The sequence below is a fragment of the Cyprinus carpio genome, chromosome B7 (assembly GCF_018340385.1).
Source record: "Cyprinus carpio isolate SPL01 chromosome B7, ASM1834038v1, whole genome shotgun sequence".
In the NCBI taxonomy this organism is placed as follows: domain Eukaryota; kingdom Metazoa; phylum Chordata; class Actinopteri; order Cypriniformes; family Cyprinidae; genus Cyprinus; species Cyprinus carpio.
The window spans coordinates 8,838,084-8,857,567 of NC_056603.1; the positions used below are offsets into that span (position 1 = coordinate 8,838,084).

The 19,484-nt window shown below is 36.5% G+C and overlaps 4 protein-coding genes and 1 long non-coding RNA gene across 8 annotated transcripts; 3 read left to right on the forward strand and 2 right to left on the reverse strand.

Annotated features, from left to right (window-relative positions):
- The first annotated feature begins 231 nt into the window (after positions 1 to 231).
- zgc:194655 (uncharacterized protein LOC794380 homolog) lies at positions 232 to 1,200 on the forward strand. Its single transcript, XM_019122387.2, has 2 exons — positions 232 to 446; positions 754 to 1,200. Exons 1-2 carry the CDS (start codon positions 302 to 304, stop codon positions 891 to 893), a joined length of 285 nt encoding a protein of 94 aa, XP_018977932.1. The 5' UTR covers positions 232 to 301; the 3' UTR covers positions 894 to 1,200.
- Positions 1,201 to 1,242: 42 nt separating this feature from the next.
- On the forward strand, positions 1,243 to 5,336 carry LOC109093965. Of its 3 annotated transcripts, none has more exons than XR_006155142.1 (7): positions 1,243 to 1,523; positions 1,735 to 1,824; positions 3,560 to 3,685; positions 3,829 to 4,190; positions 4,257 to 4,392; positions 4,610 to 4,644; positions 4,728 to 5,336. It is a non-coding gene; the product is annotated as an uncharacterized LOC109093965 (long non-coding RNA). The 3 variants fall into 3 exon arrangements; XR_006155141.1 differs by having other exon boundaries at positions 1,243 to 1,444; XR_006155143.1 differs by having other exon boundaries at positions 1,243 to 1,444; positions 3,829 to 4,162.
- Positions 5,337 to 5,994: 658 nt separating this feature from the next.
- LOC109089144 (E3 ubiquitin-protein ligase TRIM39-like) lies at positions 5,995 to 10,184 on the reverse strand. 2 transcript variants are annotated; one of them, XM_042727077.1, is made up of 7 exons: positions 9,734 to 10,184; positions 8,250 to 8,805; positions 8,052 to 8,147; positions 7,686 to 7,901; positions 7,465 to 7,603; positions 7,335 to 7,370; positions 5,995 to 6,699 (listed from the first exon to the last, which is right to left on the reverse strand). In XM_042727077.1, the coding sequence occupies exons 2-7, from the start codon at positions 8,793 to 8,795 to the stop codon at positions 6,155 to 6,157; spliced, it is 1,578 nt and encodes a 525-aa protein (XP_042583011.1). In that variant the 5' UTR covers positions 8,796 to 8,805; positions 9,734 to 10,184; the 3' UTR covers positions 5,995 to 6,154. The 2 variants fall into 2 exon arrangements, with proteins under 2 accessions (XP_042583011.1, XP_042583012.1); XM_042727078.1 differs by lacking the exon at positions 9,734 to 10,184 and adding an exon at positions 9,268 to 9,661.
- A 380-nt stretch (positions 10,185 to 10,564) lies between these two features.
- Positions 10,565 to 15,244, reverse strand: LOC109093960 (caspase a-like). The gene is made up of 11 exons (XM_042727080.1): positions 15,009 to 15,244; positions 14,718 to 14,792; positions 14,530 to 14,603; positions 14,265 to 14,435; positions 12,955 to 13,134; positions 12,795 to 12,866; positions 12,420 to 12,596; positions 12,100 to 12,337; positions 11,900 to 12,001; positions 11,308 to 11,417; positions 10,565 to 11,044 (listed from the first exon to the last, which is right to left on the reverse strand). The coding sequence occupies exons 1-11, from the start codon at positions 15,079 to 15,081 to the stop codon at positions 10,949 to 10,951; spliced, it is 1,368 nt and encodes a 455-aa protein (XP_042583014.1). The 5' UTR covers positions 15,082 to 15,244; the 3' UTR covers positions 10,565 to 10,948.
- Positions 15,245 to 15,263: 19 nt separating this feature from the next.
- LOC109093961 (mitochondrial inner membrane protein OXA1L-like) lies at positions 15,264 to 19,369 on the forward strand. The gene is made up of 10 exons (XM_042727079.1): positions 15,264 to 15,421; positions 16,043 to 16,177; positions 16,312 to 16,615; positions 16,971 to 17,114; positions 17,318 to 17,403; positions 17,526 to 17,690; positions 18,020 to 18,124; positions 18,240 to 18,402; positions 18,829 to 18,909; positions 19,114 to 19,369. The coding sequence occupies exons 1-10, from the start codon at positions 15,311 to 15,313 to the stop codon at positions 19,233 to 19,235; spliced, it is 1,416 nt and encodes a 471-aa protein (XP_042583013.1). The 5' UTR covers positions 15,264 to 15,310; the 3' UTR covers positions 19,236 to 19,369.
- Positions 19,370 to 19,484: the final 115 nt, after the last annotated feature.

Here is a 19,484-nt window from a genome sequence, read left to right on the forward strand (position 1 = left end):
TTTAACGGCTTCGTATTTTTCAGTAAGTTTCGATGAAACCGCAACTGATCTGTTCATATTTGCATTAATGTTTTGGTCTTTAAGGAAACATCCATTTAACATTTGTCAAATTTTGCACGACAAAAGTAGATTGTTTGATTTTTTATTGTTATTATCTAAAGTGCAAAGATGTAGGCGAATATGACCCTATTTACTGTTTATCAAATAGCCTAGGGCGTCAACACTCAAGCACATAAAACAGAAAGTGAAACGGTTCGTACGGAGTTTTGCAGTAACTTGCCTGCTTGGGTGTTCTCCTAAAATGGGAAAGATTTACCAGATCATAGTGGTTGGGATAAAGGGGGAGAAGAAAACGGTCGACGTTGCGACATCAGAGGAAGACTTCAACAAAACAACAATTTTGCAATTCAAAAAAAAAGTTGCAGAAAAATTGCCCGGGCAAGCAGGTATACGATCAAACGCTACAATATGTTAATCCATTTAGTCATAGTCTAATTAAATAGCCTACACAGCAGCCTACATTGCTTGTAAAGTTAGATGTTTTATTTCCGGTAACGTTTGTTACCGATGGTGAACCCCACGTCATTAAAAAATAGAGTTATAGACAATAGCTTTATAATAGAATTATACACAATAGCTTAATTGTGAGCATTTGTGGTGAACAGAGACTAAGGGAATGTAGCCTACTTTTCTTATAATTTAATAATAATTATGTTGGAATGTTTTAACCTTGCTTCTTAAATCTCACCACAGGGGATGATCCGTCGTCCCTGAGGCTGCTGTACACAGATAAACAGCTAGAAGACGATGATACGTTTTTAGAGCACCAAATTAAGGATCGCTCCACTCTCTTCATGGTCTTGCGTCTTCCCGGAGGTTTCCAGACGAGCTAAGAACCGAGTCCCTGAAGAAGAATGAAGTCCACCTGAAGAATCGCGTCGGCAGGACAACATTTAAACACAGAGACACTTCTGCATCTATTGACTAATGAATCAATTTGTTGTTAGCGAGCCTATGTATAGGCCTGTTATAGCCTAAGTGTGGGATGTTGTTAATGGGGTCACTGATCTGTCACCTCGGGACGGGATGATCAGAGAAACCAATCTAAGGAATTTTATCTGTAAAGAAAATAATCTTTGATTTTAAGAGTTATGACTCGGATTGTTACTTCCTTGACAAATTAGACTATTTTATTATTTAGTTTGTTATGTGTTAATAAAGTAATATTTATTTTTTATGTTTATTACTTTTTTATTTTTTATTTTTTTCAAATGAATGATATTATCCTAATGAAATGTGAAATAAAATGATCGATTTTGAATGTTCTGTCCACTTGACTGTTTTCGTTGTTACTTTAAGGAGCGAATTCGAAAGTAAAACTATAGCTGCATAACTTGACATTTGTCTGGCGAAGTTGGACGTGTTAATACAGGCTATTGCTGAGGTAATTAATCGACAAGACTGGGCTTTGTACTCTGTGAATTTCCTCCGTGTACCAGAAGGAAAGGCGACTTTCATCTGAGGTTAATTCGGATACAAAATATTCGATGCATATTCGAATAGTAGGCTATTATTAATTTATAGGCTTTAGTTTTCTCTGTGACAAATATACTCGCTATTGTTTATCCCACTCGACTTAATGGAATTGAGCATAAATTATGCATAAAAATCTCTGAATCTGTTTATTTATTCATACACATATCAAAGCAAAACTGGCTTGCCATACGTTTACAGATATATATAGGCTCTCTTCAAGTTTTTGAGCAACAAGATGCAGTGGAGTATTATCGGAAGATTCTGAAAGCAGTGAAGACCCATGCCAAGGTATTTCATATATTAGCTAAATGTTGCTGTAAATAAGTATGTTATGCAGGCAGATACAGTTATGGCCAAAATATCGGCACCCTTGGAAATATGATCAAAGAAGGCTGTGAAAATTAATCTGCATTGTTAATCCTTTTGATCTTTTATTTAAAAAAAAATCACAAAAATCTAACCTTTCATTGGATAATAAGAATTTAAAATGGGGGGAAATATCATTATTAAATTAATGTTTTTTCTCAAATACACGTTGGACACAATTATTGGCACCCCTAGAAATTCTTATAAGTAAAATATCTCTGAAGTATATTCCCATTCATATTCACAATTTTGAGCACTCCAGGGTGATTATGAACATGAAATTATCCATCCGGCTTCCTGTTTCACAGAATTATAAATATGAGGAAAAACAAAGCCCAAATTCCCTTAATAATCCATCACAATGAGAAAAACCAAAGAATATATTTCTGATGTGCAGCAAAAGATAATCAAGCTTCACAAATTGGTGAAGTGGCTTTAAGAAAAGAGCTAGAGCAGTGAAAATTCCCATTTCCACCATCAGAGCAATAATTAAGAATTTTCAATCAACAGAAAATATTATAAATCTGTGTGTAAGAGGTCGTGTGTCTATATCGTCCTTACTGGCGGTGAGAAGGAAAGTTTGAGTGGCTAAAGACTCTACAAGGACCACAACTGGAGAATTGCAGAAAAAAGTTGAGTCTCGAGGTCAGAAAACCTTACAAAAAAATTGTCAAACAGAACCTACATCAACACATGTTGTTTGAGAGAGTTTCAAGAAAAATTCTCCTAGCTCATCCAAAAACAAACTCCAGCATATTCAGTTATCAGACACGACTGGAACTTCAAATGGGACTGGCTTCTATGATCAGATGAAGCTAAAAAAAATGAGCTGTTTAGCAGCAAACACTCAAGATGGGTTTGGTGCACACAGGGATAAAAAGTACCCCATGTGTACAATGAAATACACTGCTGTGTTTTTGATGTTTTGGGCCTATATTTCTGCTGGAGGTCCTGAACATCTTGTTTAGACACATGGCATCATGGATTCTATCAAATACCAACAGATAAAAAAATCAGTAAGTGACTGACTCTGTTAGAAATCTTATAATGGGCCATGTTTGGATCTTCCAACCGGACAATAATCCAAACAAAAATTTAAAAACAACACAAAAATTGGTCACTGAGCACAAAACCAAGCTTCTGCTATGGCCATTCCAGCCCTCTGACCTGATCCCTATAAAATGAGTGTGGTGAACTGAGGAGGAGAAGCACCAACATGGAGCTGGGAATCTAAAGGGTCTGAAGAGATTCTGGATGAAGGAATGGTCTCTGATCTCTTGTCAGGTGTTCTCTAACCTCATCAGGCATTATAGGAGAACATTTAGAGCTTTTAAACTGCCAAATGGAGCTTTCAAAAAGTATTGAATAAAATGGTGCCGTTAATTGTGGCCAACGTGTATTTGAGAAAAACATTTATTTCATAATGATATATCCCCCCATTTTAAATTCTTATTATCCAATGAAAGGTTAGATTTTTGTGATTTTTACTAAAATAAAAGATCAAAAGGATTAACAATGCAGATTAATTTTCACAGCCTTCTTTGATCATATTTACCAAGGGTGCCAATATTTTGGCCATGACTGGATGCAATAACATTAAAGTAGCATATATACCAAAAATGACTTGCATACCAACAGCACAGTTCATTTGTTCCAGGCATTCGAAGGGAAAATGAGAAACATAACAAAATGCTTTAAATGTAGCAAGGAAACCAGAGAAACCAACATCTTCATCTCAATATTTCTGCCTGTTGATGTTGGAAATGATGAGACGTATGATGTGGTAAAAAGACTAATCATGTCCATCATATGCAAAACAAAGTTTATGTCAGAAAAGTTTTTTGTTCTTGGAGACTGTTCGTTGCTTTACAGTAGCTTCCCAATAAAACTGAAGGGTTTAATTGTTTTTTCATGGTGACCCTATAGGAAAATGGTCTGAAAACCTTCTTGAAGCATTCAAAACTAGAAGAGGATGACTCGCTGTAAATGAAAATTTAAACATCCATCACCCATTCAGATGACCGTTCTATGAACCTGTCAAAAAAGGAAAGTATGAGTTTTCAACATGTGCTTAAAATGTGCTTTTTTTGCCTTGCAATTTTCCAACTCTTGCAGTGGTATGAAACAGATGAATATCCCTCTGTTCTTACTCTGCATCTGAAGAGATTTGACTTTGATTACATACAGATGAGCTACAAGAAGAATGAATGTCATCTGGATGTACCCTCCTCTCAGTCTACCTCCAAGTACCTCCAGTGAGGTATCATTAATAAATCATCATACCAAAGGTAAATTGCTTTTTAAAATCAATACAAAATAGTCTAAACATTAAAAACCCTTGTCTGTCTCTGCAGGATAATTGGCCTAAATATGATCTTTATGCTGTTATCAACCATAAGGGTGGATACACTGGTGGACACTACGATGCAATCATCAGATCTTATGAAAATTAAATATGGTACCTTTTTTGATGACTGCACTGTAACATAGGTACATTTGTTTGTTGGTTTGATTAGCATATAGCTAATTTATATAATTCAAACTGTACTTATATTTTATTCTTTATTATTCATGTAAATTTTTACAGACTTCAAAAGCATCACTAAAAAAGTGAATGTTGTTCTCTCTCTCTCTTGTGATGAATATGAAAAGTATTTCTTGGAAGTAGTATTTAGTAGTAAAAAGTATTTTCTTTTTTCTTTGACAGCTCCAATCTACCATACATGCTGATGTACAGAAAAGGTAAGGGTGAAATACACTTTTTTTTAACATGTATGTGTTGTTCAAATCAGCGGTTCCACAACTTTTAAGGAATATTCTAATAGGGCCTTCCAGATCTGGGAAAAGTGCAGTAGACAACATCAACCTTGGTGGACATAACTTTCCTTGTGAAAGTGGATCAGAGACTGTGACCAAAGAGTCCATGGCAAAGACAGTGGAAAAGATCGCTGTAGTGGACACTCCAAATCTCTTTCCCCTCAAAGAATTGAGTTGGAGAAAGGAAATGGAAAGATGCCTTGAGTTATGTGGCACTGGCCCCAATGTGATTCTTTGGGTCACACCGATATGTAAATATAGCGATCAACAACAAGGTCTTTTCCACACCTTCAGAAAACGACTAAATTCAGGAACCACAAAACATATGATGATTATCTTCACAAATGGGAGAAAGCTTTATTTACATTACATTACATTTCAGAACACCACAAACTTGGTTAAGTGGTCCGTAGTTGTCAGAACAGTCATTGACATTACTTTTGGTAACAATTACACTCCAGAACTGCTTAAACAAAAAACTTGGTGACAGAGTATAGTGCAATTTCAAAAAGAGAATTAAAGCACTGTATTAGATGAAGAAGAAGACAAAAATCCATAAAACATTAAAAAGATCAAACGTCTTGAGTCTTACAGACAAAATTACCTAAAAAAATTGAGTACACAAAAATAATGATACGCTGTTTCCGTTCAGATCAAATTACAGCAATATAGGAAACAGTTCCAGTGTGACGCAGCCGACACAGAACAGCATACGTCCAGCATATATTCTCCAAAATGTCACCAGGGTGATGCGGAGATTTTTTTTTTCTTTTGTGCACAAAGTATTCTCATAGCTTCGTATAATTGCGTATGAATCACTGATGTCACATGGATTGTTTTACAGATCTCCTTGCTATGTTTCTGGACTTGGGGACATTTCAGTTGCATTGCTGTCTATCCAGGTTCAGCCAGCTCTCAGATTCCATCAAAAATATCTTAATTTGTGTTCTGAAGATGAACGAAGGTCTTATGGGTTTGAAACAACATGAGGTTGAGTAATTAATGACAGAATTAATGAACTATCCTTTTAAGTTCTTGAAGAATGCTGATATTAAAATCAGTATATATAATCAACATTCATAACAATAAAGCACTTTCTGAAAATTGAAAATAAACAACATAAATAGAACTCAATGAAACTAATGCTTTATGGGTTTCTTTGTATTAAATCTGTATTAATCTTATACATTTAGATTTTTTAACCTTACCTGCTTCCAACAATGACATTCAAATTCAAACAATGTAACAGACATTAGAAATAAATATATATATAAAAAAAAAAGAATGAATTGAGTCTTTTGAATAATTATCATTCATTGTTGAATTTAAAGAAGAAATAAAGTATGGTCCTATTTGCATTTAACATCATTCAGGTCTGAGAGGGTTAAGAGTTCAAAGACTCATAATTTTAATAGTTCCTAGTTCAAAAGTTGATTTATTCGACTGAGTCAACAGGTGTAATGATCAGAGGATGTGAGTCCTGCCCTTTCTCACATTCTCCGGGACTGAAATATGGATAGAGCTTTCCAGGAAAAGACTGCCCAGTGAAAGAATAGATATGATACCTGGCTTCAACATCATAAAAAGAGACCAAACCCTCCTCAAAATCCACAAACACTCCCACTTTCACTGGCTTCTCTTTCAAGGTGAGAGGGACAGGGCTGCAATCATTCGCTGCATACTCAGTCCTGTTCCTCAGCCATATAGTCCAATATCCATTATCTGGGTTGAGCACAATTTCCTCTTTTCTGTTTATGGATTCTATTGCCACACCTAAATCCCAATCCATCCCACTGACTTGAACCTCATAGTAAAATTTCTGTGAGGAGAACCCCTCCTTTCCTACGACACATGAGCAATAACTAAACCTTTTTGGGGTGTCGGGAATCTTCTGTGACTTGCCTGTATTCCAGACCTTTTTCCCATCTTCAGACAGCATGAGCTCAGGATGAGCTGTGTCAGGGTCAAGGGTCACATCCACTGAAAAATGACAAAGGTTCATGTAAACTTTTGGCCAAGTCATCATTTCACTTTTAATTTAATTGGTGCTTACAACAAAGTTTGTTTGGGAGTTTGAATCATCATTATAATCAGATACATTCTTAAGTGCGGTTTTCTCACCACTATCATTTTTGTTCTATGTTTATTTTGTTATTGAAAGGAAAACACATTACATATTCATCTAAACACCGCTCTCAACAGCATGGGTCATGTCAGGATGTTAGCTATCAGTATCACTGCTCAGGTATTTTAAACTTCTTTTTACCCTTGACCAAAGAATGAAAATGAACTTCGCAGTGTGTGAATGGGACGTAAGGTCCTGATTTACTCAAAGGACATCTAGTTGAAATCACTTTGAGAATTATTTTTTTTCCAGCTGATAAAAGATAAAAACACTGACAGCCAATCAAAATCCTTGCTGCTTTAAAGAGCTCAGCCATTTAAAGCAGCAGACCATAAAACAGCAGCACATGTTTAAGATGAACAGTTATTGTCCATTAGTGTGGATGCTAATATAGTTAGTGTTACCTTTATAGTCACCTTTTTTAGTATGAATGGGCCTTTAGAGTTTAACTGTTGCTAAATGTAACTTTAAGTAGTCAGATTTACCATACCTGCATAATGTTTTACACTCCGCAGCTCTCTGCCAACTACAACAAGAATGAAAAAAGAAAAATAAAACTGTTTCTGTCTGATTAAAGAGTGTACGCAGTAAATATGATTGGTTACATGGTGAATATTTACCAGTTTCTCTCATTTTCTCATCCAGGGTGCTCTGAAGATGTGATATGGTCTTCCTCAGAATACCATCATATTCAAGAGTGCTAATGCTGATGGTTTTTGAGCAGTTGGTATATTTGGGGATGCACAGGAGGCTAATAATCTGCAACAGAGGGGGGAAAGGCCCTTAAGCCAAGTGTACATGTGGCTTAATTTCTTACCATGGTTTGTTGAGATAGACTGACTTGTGTAAAATCCATAGGACACGAGAGCTTCTCAAGCTCAGTTTGTCTTCTCTTTAGATCCTTGATCTCTTCATCTAGCTCTCTGATGAGCTTTTCTCCTCGTCTTTCTGTTTCTTTATGGCTTTTCTCTGTGAGCTCAAGTAGCTCCGCATTGCTTCTGTCAAAGGCATCCTTAAAAAACTTGATGTTCTCTTCAGTCTCCTTCTCTTTGGCTTGCTGAAGAATTAAATGGAAAATCATCACAACACTGTCAATGCAGGTGCTTACACAATAATCTTTGAGGACCTCCCCTGACAAAACAAGTTTAAAAGCAATGTATAATTTCTTCAGAAATAAAATCCTCTTAATCAAATCAATGCCACTTACTTTGTTAAACCTCAAAGAATGTTTAATTTCTTTAATCTTCCGCAAATTGTCCTGAGTTTTCTGCTGCACCGCAATCTTTTTATTCGTCAGCAATTTCTGTGGAAAAATAAATGGATGTAGTATAGCATCAGCATGCATTTTGTTGAATTTTGTTCATTTTCATAGTTGTTATACTATGGGTATTCTAGATATAATTACCAAACTCTCCTTCTCCAGAGGAACAGTATTATGAGTCCTGTGGTCACTCTCGGTGCAGAACTGACAGATGGCTGTCTGATCATCTCTACAGTAAAGATCCAGAGGTCTTTCGTGATTCTTGCAGATGTGTTCCTCAAGATTCGTCACAGGGTTAATTAGTTTGTGTTTCCTGAGTTTTTCTGCAGTTTTATGGGGCTCCAGGTGAGACTCGCAGAAAGAGGTTCCACAGTGCAAGCATGACTTAATAGCAGCCCGCATTTTTTTCTCTGGGCAACTGTCACAGGACACTTCAGGCTTCTCCTTGACCCGTTTCCTCTTGATGTCCTCTGAAATTTCTTTAATGGTTCGGTTTATGTTAAAATCTTGTTTTGAGTCAAATTGCCTTCCACACAGTGGGCACCTTGGGCATGGACTGTGGTCTCTGTGGCTTTTGATGCAGACCATGCAGAAGTTGTGGCCACAGGAAGTGGTTACAGGGTCAGTGAACACGTCCAGACATATGGAACATGTGAGGCTTTTTTTAGACACACTGCTGGAGGAAGCCATGACTTTACAGCTAAAATCATAAACAAGAAATCCTCAGTAATTGTAATACCTGTATTTTTGAAGTTCCAAGCTACCATATATTTACTTAACTTGTATAAAATACTTTCAAAAAGACTTGTTTTTTGTTGTTGGAAAGTTTCTGGATGTAAAACAATAAAAAGCTGATGAATCTGATATGCATATACGGTACAAAAGCGCATTTCTTTGTCTGTTTGCAAGCATTATTATAATACTTTTAAGTACCATTTTAAAGGTTAAATGATAGGAACCTACTTTCTTTTGGTTTGCATGAGTTCCAAGTATAAAATTATATCAATATCTAAAAGAAATGAACATTTAAATAGAAAAGAATATCATAGTTTAATAGAAAACTACTTTTTGGCCATTTTCCATTGTGGTACACTGTTGCCATATGGCCAACGTTTTCCTAAATAACCGACCATAGACTGTATAAAAACAAGTCTCGACTGACATTTGCCGCTGGCTCTGATGTCTCTTTAGTGGTTGTTGTTTCGGATTCCTGCCTCAGCTCGCTACTTCGTAATCACGTCTCTACTAGAGCACGCTGATTGGTTAACGCGGCGCGAATTTTCGCCAAAGTTCCATTTTCCATTGTGATAAACTGTTGCCAAATGGCAACAATTTCCTAAAACGCTTAATTCTCGCCGCAGGATGTCTATCGCGACTTTGCACTGACTTAACATGTAAATCACTCGCGCTCAATGCTTCATTCGCGTCTGGTGTGAACGCACCGGGAGCGAGCTCGCCTCGTGCTGAGCCGAGAGTGAACAGCGCGATTATATTCGTTATCGTTTTATCGCCCAGCCCTAATTCAACACTGTTAAAACTTTACTGAGTAACTTTTAGATTGCCAGAAAGTTAACTGAGAACATACATGCATGTCTTTACTGTAAGTAATTATTGTGTGGCATACATACCTGTCTCTCAGGTGCTCTCAAGTGATTGAATCAGTTCTGTTTTTTGCCCTGTGCCTGTGCAGTAACGACGGGGCGGGGAAGAAAAGGGGAAGGGCAGGTACTCTGGTAGCCACAATCTGCCTAATGTTTTAGACCTGATATGTTTCATATGTTTAATGGATTTTTGCTAACTCAACCCTGTCGACATTAGGCCTGTTTCTCGCAACTCAACAAGGATGTGCATTTGCTGTGCCAGCTTCGGATTAGAGATCCATGATTTCACCAAAGCTGTCTATAGAGATTTCCAAAACCAACTTTCATTGACTATTATTAGCCTCACACTGTATTTCATGAAACGGAAACACCTGCACATGGAATATAACGTAGGCTACAACATTGAGAAGTCCTGTCCGTTTAAATGAAAACGAATGAAAATAATACAAAAAATGGCTGTTACAAAAGACCACAAAACCAGCAACTGTTTAGTGAGTTTAGACAAACCCTTATTCACGTGCATGGTATATTTGTGAAAAACTTAGGTTATTTATTATTATTTTTTTTACTAAAGTGTACTGTATAAGCCTCATTCCATCTGCGTAATTCCAGATAACACACAGCTTCCCAGCTTTATTGCAACAAACGTGTTCCAACAAACAGGGATCACAGTGTTGCTGGTTTCAGTTTCACATTACAGGAAATCCAACTTTATAAGTGTTACAAGAAACGATACCTAGGTCTATCAAGTTCAGCAGATCTAGAAAACTAACAGGTCAACATTATATGATGTATTTTGACATGTAAACTGTTCAGAATTTATTTATAATTTAAACAAACTGAACAAAGCAGTAAAAATAAAATGAATAAAAATTTAATACATAATGTTCACAGTAAAGTACATCCAGATGTTTACTTTCTTGATTTGATGGTCATAATATTTCATATATAATATTTCAATATCTGAGTCCTCTAAATTGTAGGAAAATAGTATAGTTTAACATGGAGAACCTTACTTAAGTATACATTTATAGAACTATTACTAATATTCTTTTTACAAGTCAAGTTTCAAGCTGGACAACAAGCTAAATCTTTTTACTTTCATGATCAAGGATTATATGAACATGCAAACTCATTAAAATGTCAGTAAATCCTTGTTTTCTTCAAACATGAACTCCTGAGATGACAATAAAGAGATGTATAAATCATGTTACTGAGGTCAGAAGTTGTGGTTGCTGTGTCCTACAACCCAGGGAAGAGGTAGAATTTCTTAGATAATGTTATTCTTTCCTTGCACGGCAATTGATCAGGATGTGACTCCTTAAACTTCTTAATGACCTGTTTCAAAAAAAAAAAAAAATATTACAACATAACAGACCACACATAACCTAAAAAAATCAAACAAACATAAAACTTAAAAAAAGAACCTTTCTTGGTATTTGGCCGGTTAGTTATTGTTACTGATGTCTTTTTGATATGTAATACTACTGATAACAATACTAAATAACAAGGAAAAGTAAACCTCAACTATTCAATCAAACATCAAAATAACACATATCAGCATTGATTGATGTCTGTCTTGCTAAACAATGTGACTTTGCCTTTCTGAAGAGCTCCTCAATGTCATCCTGGTGGGCATGCTGATTAAATATTTCCACAGTGTCTTGGATGAAATCTGAGCCTTTCTCTTTGTCTCTGTAGGACACAGTATCTGTATAGAGAATACAAATTGTGACATGCAATGTTTGACTGAACATCATCGCTTAGATGCAAATCAACTAACACGTTTCTAAACAAGTATATCCTGGAGTCAGCATTAAAGTGACACTTTACCCAAAAATAAAAAATCCTATCATCATTTACACACCCTCATTTCTTTCTGCTGCTGAACACCACAGAAAATATTTTGAAAACTGTTCCTGTTTCCTGTTGACTTATTTCCTGTTGACGTATTTTTTCCCCCTGTACTATGGAAGTTAATCGGAAACAGCAACTGTTCAGTCACATTCTTCAAATATTATTTTGTGTTAGGGGAGGAATGAAACTGATTTGGAACTTAAGGGTAAGTAAATGATGACAGAATTTTAATTTTTGGGTGAACTATCCTATGTATGTCACTCCAATAAATAACTGTTTTTGTGTTTCATGTAATATTATAATAAACGGCGTGGAATAACGTAAGGAAATATCTACCTGGAGTACAGGATCTCAGGCAGCAGAATTCTTTTTCAATGTGCTCTTTTGCTCTGTTGCGTCTTGACACAGCGTCCTGGACAATCACACTGCCTTTTTTACCTATAACATGCCAAAGAATGTTGCTTGAAATGGATGAGGCTCTGACCAATCAAATATGACAAAATTTTAAGAGTCTAAAATAGCATTTTGTAACTCACCACCCCTACACGCCTGGATGAGGATGATTTTTGGCTTGTCCTTCAATCCAGCACAGTTCGGAGTGTTCAAGCAATTAAAAATTTCCTCTGCTTGAAAAACGTCCTCTTCATCTTCGATAGAGTCAAAAACCCCGCAGATTCCCTTGGCATCTCCATGGGACATCAACACCACAAAGCAGCTGTCCGATTTATCATGTTCCTCTCGCTGGGCGAAGTCTCGCATGGCAGCATGCATACCCTAAAATATCAGACCATCAATATCAAATATCAAAAAGAAATAAAAAAGTTGGCTTATTTGGCTTAAATACAGTTAAATGCACCTGTGCACTGAGGTCTCTGAGTGTGATCACAGTGTAACCCAGACCTTTAAGCAGCACTTCCATACTCAGCTCATCTTTGTCTGCCCCGGTCCTGTAGTTTAAGTTTTTAAAATCTACATTGTTTATAAGCAGTGCCAAACGTTTTCTGTCTTGGGATTTGTCTTTTAGTGGGTATATTTGACAGAGAAGAAAAATTTTATTATTATTAATTTGCACATAATATTTAAACATAAAACACAATACAACAAACACAGAGACATAGTACTTTCTCTCATCCATTACCACAATATGTGTTTTAATGATAAAAACATTGCCCAGCGTTTGTTTTAGAGTAGCCATTTTAGCTCATTGTGATATATATATGACATAACTTACGTCATCTCCCATTTCTTGAAGCATTTTCTTTTTAAACTCAGGTTTGCATGGTATAAGTGGATCTGAAGTTCTCTGTTTGGATGCAACAAAATCATACTATGATTCTATAAAGATGATATGTTTCAGAAAACACATTAATTTGGTCGGTTAAGTTATTTACCACTCTCTGTCCACAGCCATCATTGTCACACCGCACACCATTATTGGCCGGCCCCTTCCATTCCCTGCGGCAGTTCCAGCAGAAATAGTAATTTCGTTTCAAGTTGGCCGTGCAGATAGTGCAGTGTACACACAGGTTACCCCGATCTCGTCTTTCCACATGAGACTGACATCCTGGACACTGCAGCATTGACAAGCACATGCATTTTGGATAGTTGTACCTGATGCACTTTATTGCACAGATACTATTGATGCACTATGACTTGGACGATGGCATCACTGGATCAATAATGAACTGACTTCAATTGAAAATTGAGGGTTTATTGTTTTTGCATTATGACACACTAGTTTCCTATTTAATACCATAAAGCTGCCTTGACACGATCTGTATTATTAAAAGTGCTATATAAATAAAGGTGACTTGACTTGTTGTGTAAGAGGCCATATGCATGCAAAAAGCAAACAAAATGATATATCTCACGGCTTTAAATGTCATTTTTGTTCCGTCCCACCTGTGGGACGCTTGGCACTCTTTTTTGTTGTTGGTCCTTTTTCTCTGTAAAATCTTTTAGTAATCATCATAAATTATATATCATTTGAAAGCTTAGAAGCCCAAGATTCATCCTGTGAAAACCATTTTGAAATCGGACATTGCGTTACCATGGAAATGGTACTTTAAAATCTTATGGCGGTCTCCTCCCCCTTAGTGGGCAGTGTCTAGTGTCATATTACAAAATGCATTACGGTCTTTTAGAATCAAAGCTTTTTATAATCTTGGCAACAAACATATCATTGGAAAGATCTGAGTCTCAGGATTCCATATTTGGTGTTTTTTTCGAGTATTGAAGTAAAATTGACAGAGAAATCTAAGGAAAAATTCATTAAACAAAATTCAAAGGAGTTCTGATGGCTCCCAGTGGCTGTCTGTGGTATGACGCCCTAAATAAAATCTCACAGGAACCTCAATTTTTTTCATATCAGCTTCAAATTTGGAACATAACTTATTTAGACACAAGGCATTAATTTTATACCAATTTTAGAGTAAAACCTGTTATGTAAAATATTTATAATAAATAAAATTAAATAAAATTAATATAGCGCATTTTATTTACAGTACATTTAAACTTCTATAACTTTTTGATACTTTAATTTTTTGAAAAAATTCTTTTATTGCTTTTGTCTGCTAATTTTCTTCTTTAAAAAGAGACCAACCTTAGGTCTATATTCCAAAGTGTTCATAAAATACAACAGTTTAAGTTTGGATAGTGCACTTTAATGCCTATTTTAAAAAAAATGGGGGGTGGCAGTTAAGGGGTTAAAGTCAAACAGCCTTCTAGCAACAAGAGCAGCGAGATTCTCCTCCAGGAATTCCCGTTGTTTGTCTGTCAGTGGTATCAGCCGACACATGTCCTGATAAGAGAGGTTTTTACTGCAGGATTTCCCCTGAACATGAACGCGAGGGCAAGAAAATTCCGTCTTTTTCTGAAAGACAAGAACCAGTTGAACATAAAATTGTAGCACAGGCATCAAACTCAGTCAATATGTGAAGAGTGTAAATAATAGAGCCTACACCAACCTCCTGTTTAAGATAATACTTGAACCAAGCAACAACATAGTCTGCCGGCATTCGATGACCACAGGGCAATGCAACTAATACAGCAACAACAAGATAATTACAAAGCACATACATAAGCCAAATGCTGAAATTTCCTTCCTGTTAGAATGCTGCTTAATTTGATGGAAGGAAATAAGCGGTCAGCTCACCAAAGTCCACTCTTTCATTTGATTGCGGTACTCCAGAATTACGACCTGATTCTCCAGTATGCTGTTTGTGGATCTCTGAATTTTAAAAGCAAGAATACATATTTTTCTTTTGTTTTTAATGTTAGTGATGGACAATTTCACTTTCAAAGTCAGTGATGGTCAATTTCACTTTCGGTTTTTTTTTTTTTTTTAATATCCCAGTACTTCATTTAATCAAATAATCTTATTTTTAGCATTATTTGTAACACATCAAGAAATGTTAAAAAAAAAAAAAATTATAAAAGTCAATACTCAAGTGTTGGAAGACTCTTGCTATCGCGGCGTCTTCTTCCAAATCTTCATCCCAGTTATTATCTTCCGTCATTTTTACGTTTAAAATTAAGTATATATTTTTTTTTTCTATAACGTTACTAAACTAGAATGACGAGAATCCCTGAAGTAACGTTACTCTAAAAATGTCCTCAGCCAGCCAGCACACACAGACATCGAGCAAGACTTCAGTGAGTGTGTGATACGGTTTTATTTTAAAAGCGGATGCACCAAAGCGTGTTGTCCTTTTGCGCTTGCCGTACAATGTGTTTGTTCAATCCAAGATGGCTGCGCTCAGGGGCAGAGTGGTCACAGAATGTCTTACAACGTGTATTTTTCGACAAACAGGCACAGCGAGCATTTCCACTCTTCCTATTGTCGTGACAAGGAATAAGGTGAGCGGCGTGTTGATCTGTTTTAATCCGCGGCCCAAAATTCGCGAAAACGGAGTACTTCACATGACTTGACTTTGACAGAAGCTAAATAGCATAGCTGAGGTTGTGCAGATTAGACCCGGGGTACACGTCTCTTAACCCTAACTTTGTCTTCAAAACACTTTAAGTAACACTAGGTTTATTCTTAACATAAAGACTATTTATCTTATTGTTGATTTGTTGGTGAATAGCCATGCTGCATGGTAGCGAGGTCTCATGTTCTGTGTTGTTTAACGTTAGTGGGATCAATAAGTGCATTTATCACACTGCACTTTATGTGATATATTTGTGTGTGTATGGTTAGTATTGTCATGTACATTTAATGTAGAATAACAACAACATAATGTGACTGTTTGCTCACTTCCTTACAAGTTGTCTGATTAAACAAAGATAGAGGCAGAATAAATATATATATATATATATATATATATATATATATATATATATATATATATATATATATATATATTAATAAATGTAAATATCCCAAACAGCTTAATGTTTGTACTTTTTTGTATTTTTAAAAAGCCTGTGTTTGATGGTGCTTTATGACTTTTTTCTCTGACTTCTATCTTGTTGCAGTGGTTTGTCCCGAGATCACATCTTCACACTGGCAGAGGAAGCAGGGGTCCTCTAGTTAGGGCACTTCTTGGCTGTCCCACTCATGGCAAGTTCCTGCTGGTCAGTGCTGTGGTGGTCAGACACAGCAGCTCACAGGTGGGTTTCTCAAAAAGAGCTTTATTACAGTGGCAGAGCATTTCTGCTACTTATGCACTCTTTTCCATTAATCTCAATTAAATGAAACCGGTCTCGGAAGATCCTTTTGTGAACTGACTTCTGTGATTTTACAGATGACAGAAACCATGCAGAGCATTTCAACTCCAGTTGAAGCTGTAGATGTATCTGCTGCAGTATCTGTTCCGGTCTCCATCCCAAGTGCTTCTGCTGACCCCGCCCCCGCAGTCACGCCACCAATCACAGAGCAGGTGACCGAGGCTCCTCTCACTGCATTGGATGTTCTGCAGGAGGCTGGAGCTGAAGCCAGCCTATCAGAGCTCGGCCTGGGCAGCAACACTCCTGTGGGCCTGATCCAGAATCTGCTGGAGTTTATGCATGTTAGCATCGGGCTGCCATGGTGGGCGGCCATTGTTGCAGGTAGAAATGTGTTTATAATGAGTGTAATTTATGGATAAATTTTTTTTTTACATCCATTCAACAGCCTTTAGTCTTGTTACATCTTTTGTTTTTAACGCAATACAAACCACTTAGTCTTCAGAGATTGACAACGATAAATCTGTACATTATTAAATGTAATATTTCCATTCTATTTGTCTGGCTCTCTGTAGAATAATTGAATATCCACCTGCATGTGCTATTTAAAAAAAAAAACACATTTATTTGGAATTTAAGTATTCACTCTTTTGTGTGTGTGTGTGTGTGTGTGTGTGTGTGTGTAATTTATTGATTTATTCATTTTAATTTACCATAACTTTCCATCTGTTTCTCTCAGGCACCATTTTAGCTCGGTGTGTTGTGTTCCCAGTCATTGTAAAGGGACAGAGGGAAGCAGCCAAACTGAACAATGTCATGCCAGAAATGACCAGGCTCACCAACCGCATGAACGAAGCCAAACAGAGTGGTAACAAATTTGATTGTAAGTGTTTCATTTTCTTTGTTCACCGTTTTCGTTCTCTTTTTCTGCCTTTGTTATATTGTCAGAGTTTATAAATGATTGTATCTTATGCACTGATATTCTATCCTCTGGTGTTTTTTAATGTCTAGTCCCCATTCTAGTCTTTTTAGTACTGTTGTTTTTAACTATTTTTAAATCTAAAATGACTCATTTTCTTTCTCCAGTTTCAAAAGCATACACTGACTTGATGATGTTTCAGAAGAAGCATGACGTGAACCCTTTGCGGGGGTTTCTAGTGCCCATGGTACAGGTCAGTGACTTTAAATGCTTTTATTACTGTGAAAAATTTTTTAGGTGTCAAGATCAAATAACTCAGTTTGTCAGCTGGTGCTTAGTAATCATGTATACCTTTCCGTCCCCTTTACTCTTCAGGCTCCAATCTTCATCTCTTTCTTCATTGCCCTGCGTAAGATGGCATATCTCCCCGTACCAAGTTTGCAGACTGGCGGTCTCTGGTGGTTCACAGACCTAACCGCAGCTGATCCATTCTACATTCTCCCCATTGCCGTGACTGGCACTATGTTTGCCATCTTAGAGGTAATTGTTTAAGGAGTGGTTAATGAAAATTGGCCATTTACTGACTGTCATGTCATTCCAAAACCATCTGAATTACTTTCTCTAATGGAGCAAATATTTAAAATATTGTTTCCATACAATGAAGGCACATTGTGATTTTTTTTTTCACCATATTTCCACCTTGTACATTGTGATTTTGGTCTGTATCTCACACAAAGTTATTGTAAGGCTTCAGAAACTAAAAATGTAGTCACAAGTATTATCAGGGGGGTTTTTTTGTTTGTTTTTTTTGACAGACACATTTTTGCGGTATTGCAACAATTTAAAATATTTCAAATTGCTTTTAACAGTTAGGAGCCGAATCTGGTGTAGACAACCCCAATCTGAAGGCCATGAAGACTGTCTTCAGGATCATGCCCTTCGTGATCCTCCCTATGACCATTAACTTCCCCACGGTTAGTCTCTCACACTCCTCCCTCCTCAAGTGTTTTTTTTTAACTGTATTTGTTTTGGGATCCGAACCGTCTTCTCTTGTCATGCTGTAATGATTTCCATCTGTGTGTTTTACAGGCGGTGTTCACCTACTGGATGACCTCTAACCTCTTCTCACTGGGTCAGGTGGCCCTCCTGAGGCACCCGGTCGTGAGACAGAAGTTACGCATCCCAGAACGCATCACACATCCACCTTCAGCACTTCCTCCCAATGAAGGTTTCATAAAAAGCATCAAGAACGGTAAAAGATTTTCCTGCTTCATCTTCTGCATCAGTGTTACTTTAGTGGCATTTATAAACTCTACTACCACAGTATTTTAATTTAGAATCAACTTTTATTTCTATACTGAGATTTTATTGCAATTTCAATTCAAGTTTTAGTAATTTTATGTGCTTTTGTTTACTTCCAAATATTTACGTATAGCTTTTTTATTTCAGTTTTAGTACTTTGAGAACTTCAGTTTAAACTTATTTTAGATAGTTGCCAAGGTAATATTTCTAATTTTCAGGTTTTTCATATAATATTTATAGTTTTTCAGCTTTATTTCAATTCCTGAAAATGACATTTAATAGTTAACAATAACAACACTGTTCTGTATCTGAATCACTTCTATCTGTCTTACAGTTTATACTCTCTATATCATGTTTCTGTATCTGTTCACCTCAGGATGGAAGAATGCTCAGTTGACTCAGCAGCTGGAGGAGAGAGAAAGGAAAATTAAAGGACACCTGGATATGGCAGCCAAAGGTGAGGGTTTGAAAACCTAGTGAACTGCCTATGCTGTCTTCTGTATGCATTAATGCTTAAAATACAAAAAAAAAAAAATCTTACAATTACAACCATACTTGTATCTCTGTTGGTGTACTTTAAATGTGTGCGCATTTGTGAAGCTACATTTAAAGTTTTTTTGCTGTTCAAAATTTCCATTTATTCCTGCCCCTTTTTTTAAAGGTCCTCTGAGGCAGACTTTTACCCATAACCCCCTTCAGCAGTCAGCAGCACCGATGTCAACAGGAAAATCAAGTAGTTCGAAGCGAGACAAGAAGAGGCCATGGGAAGATACGATTGGTTAACACCTCGATGGAGAATTGTGAAGGCTTTGTACATATGTATTGAGAAGGACGTAAAAGTAAGACTAAATAAGTGTTTAATGGAAAAGGTGTTGTGCTGTGTCTTCTTGCCATTAAAGAGCAATCTTATTGCCTTACCGCTCTCTCCATTCATTTACATGCACACAAATGAATCTCTGTTTACTAGTTTTTAAGCAAAGCGCTTAAACAACAATGGCTGATTAAATGCTACTATTAAGTCACAATCAACAT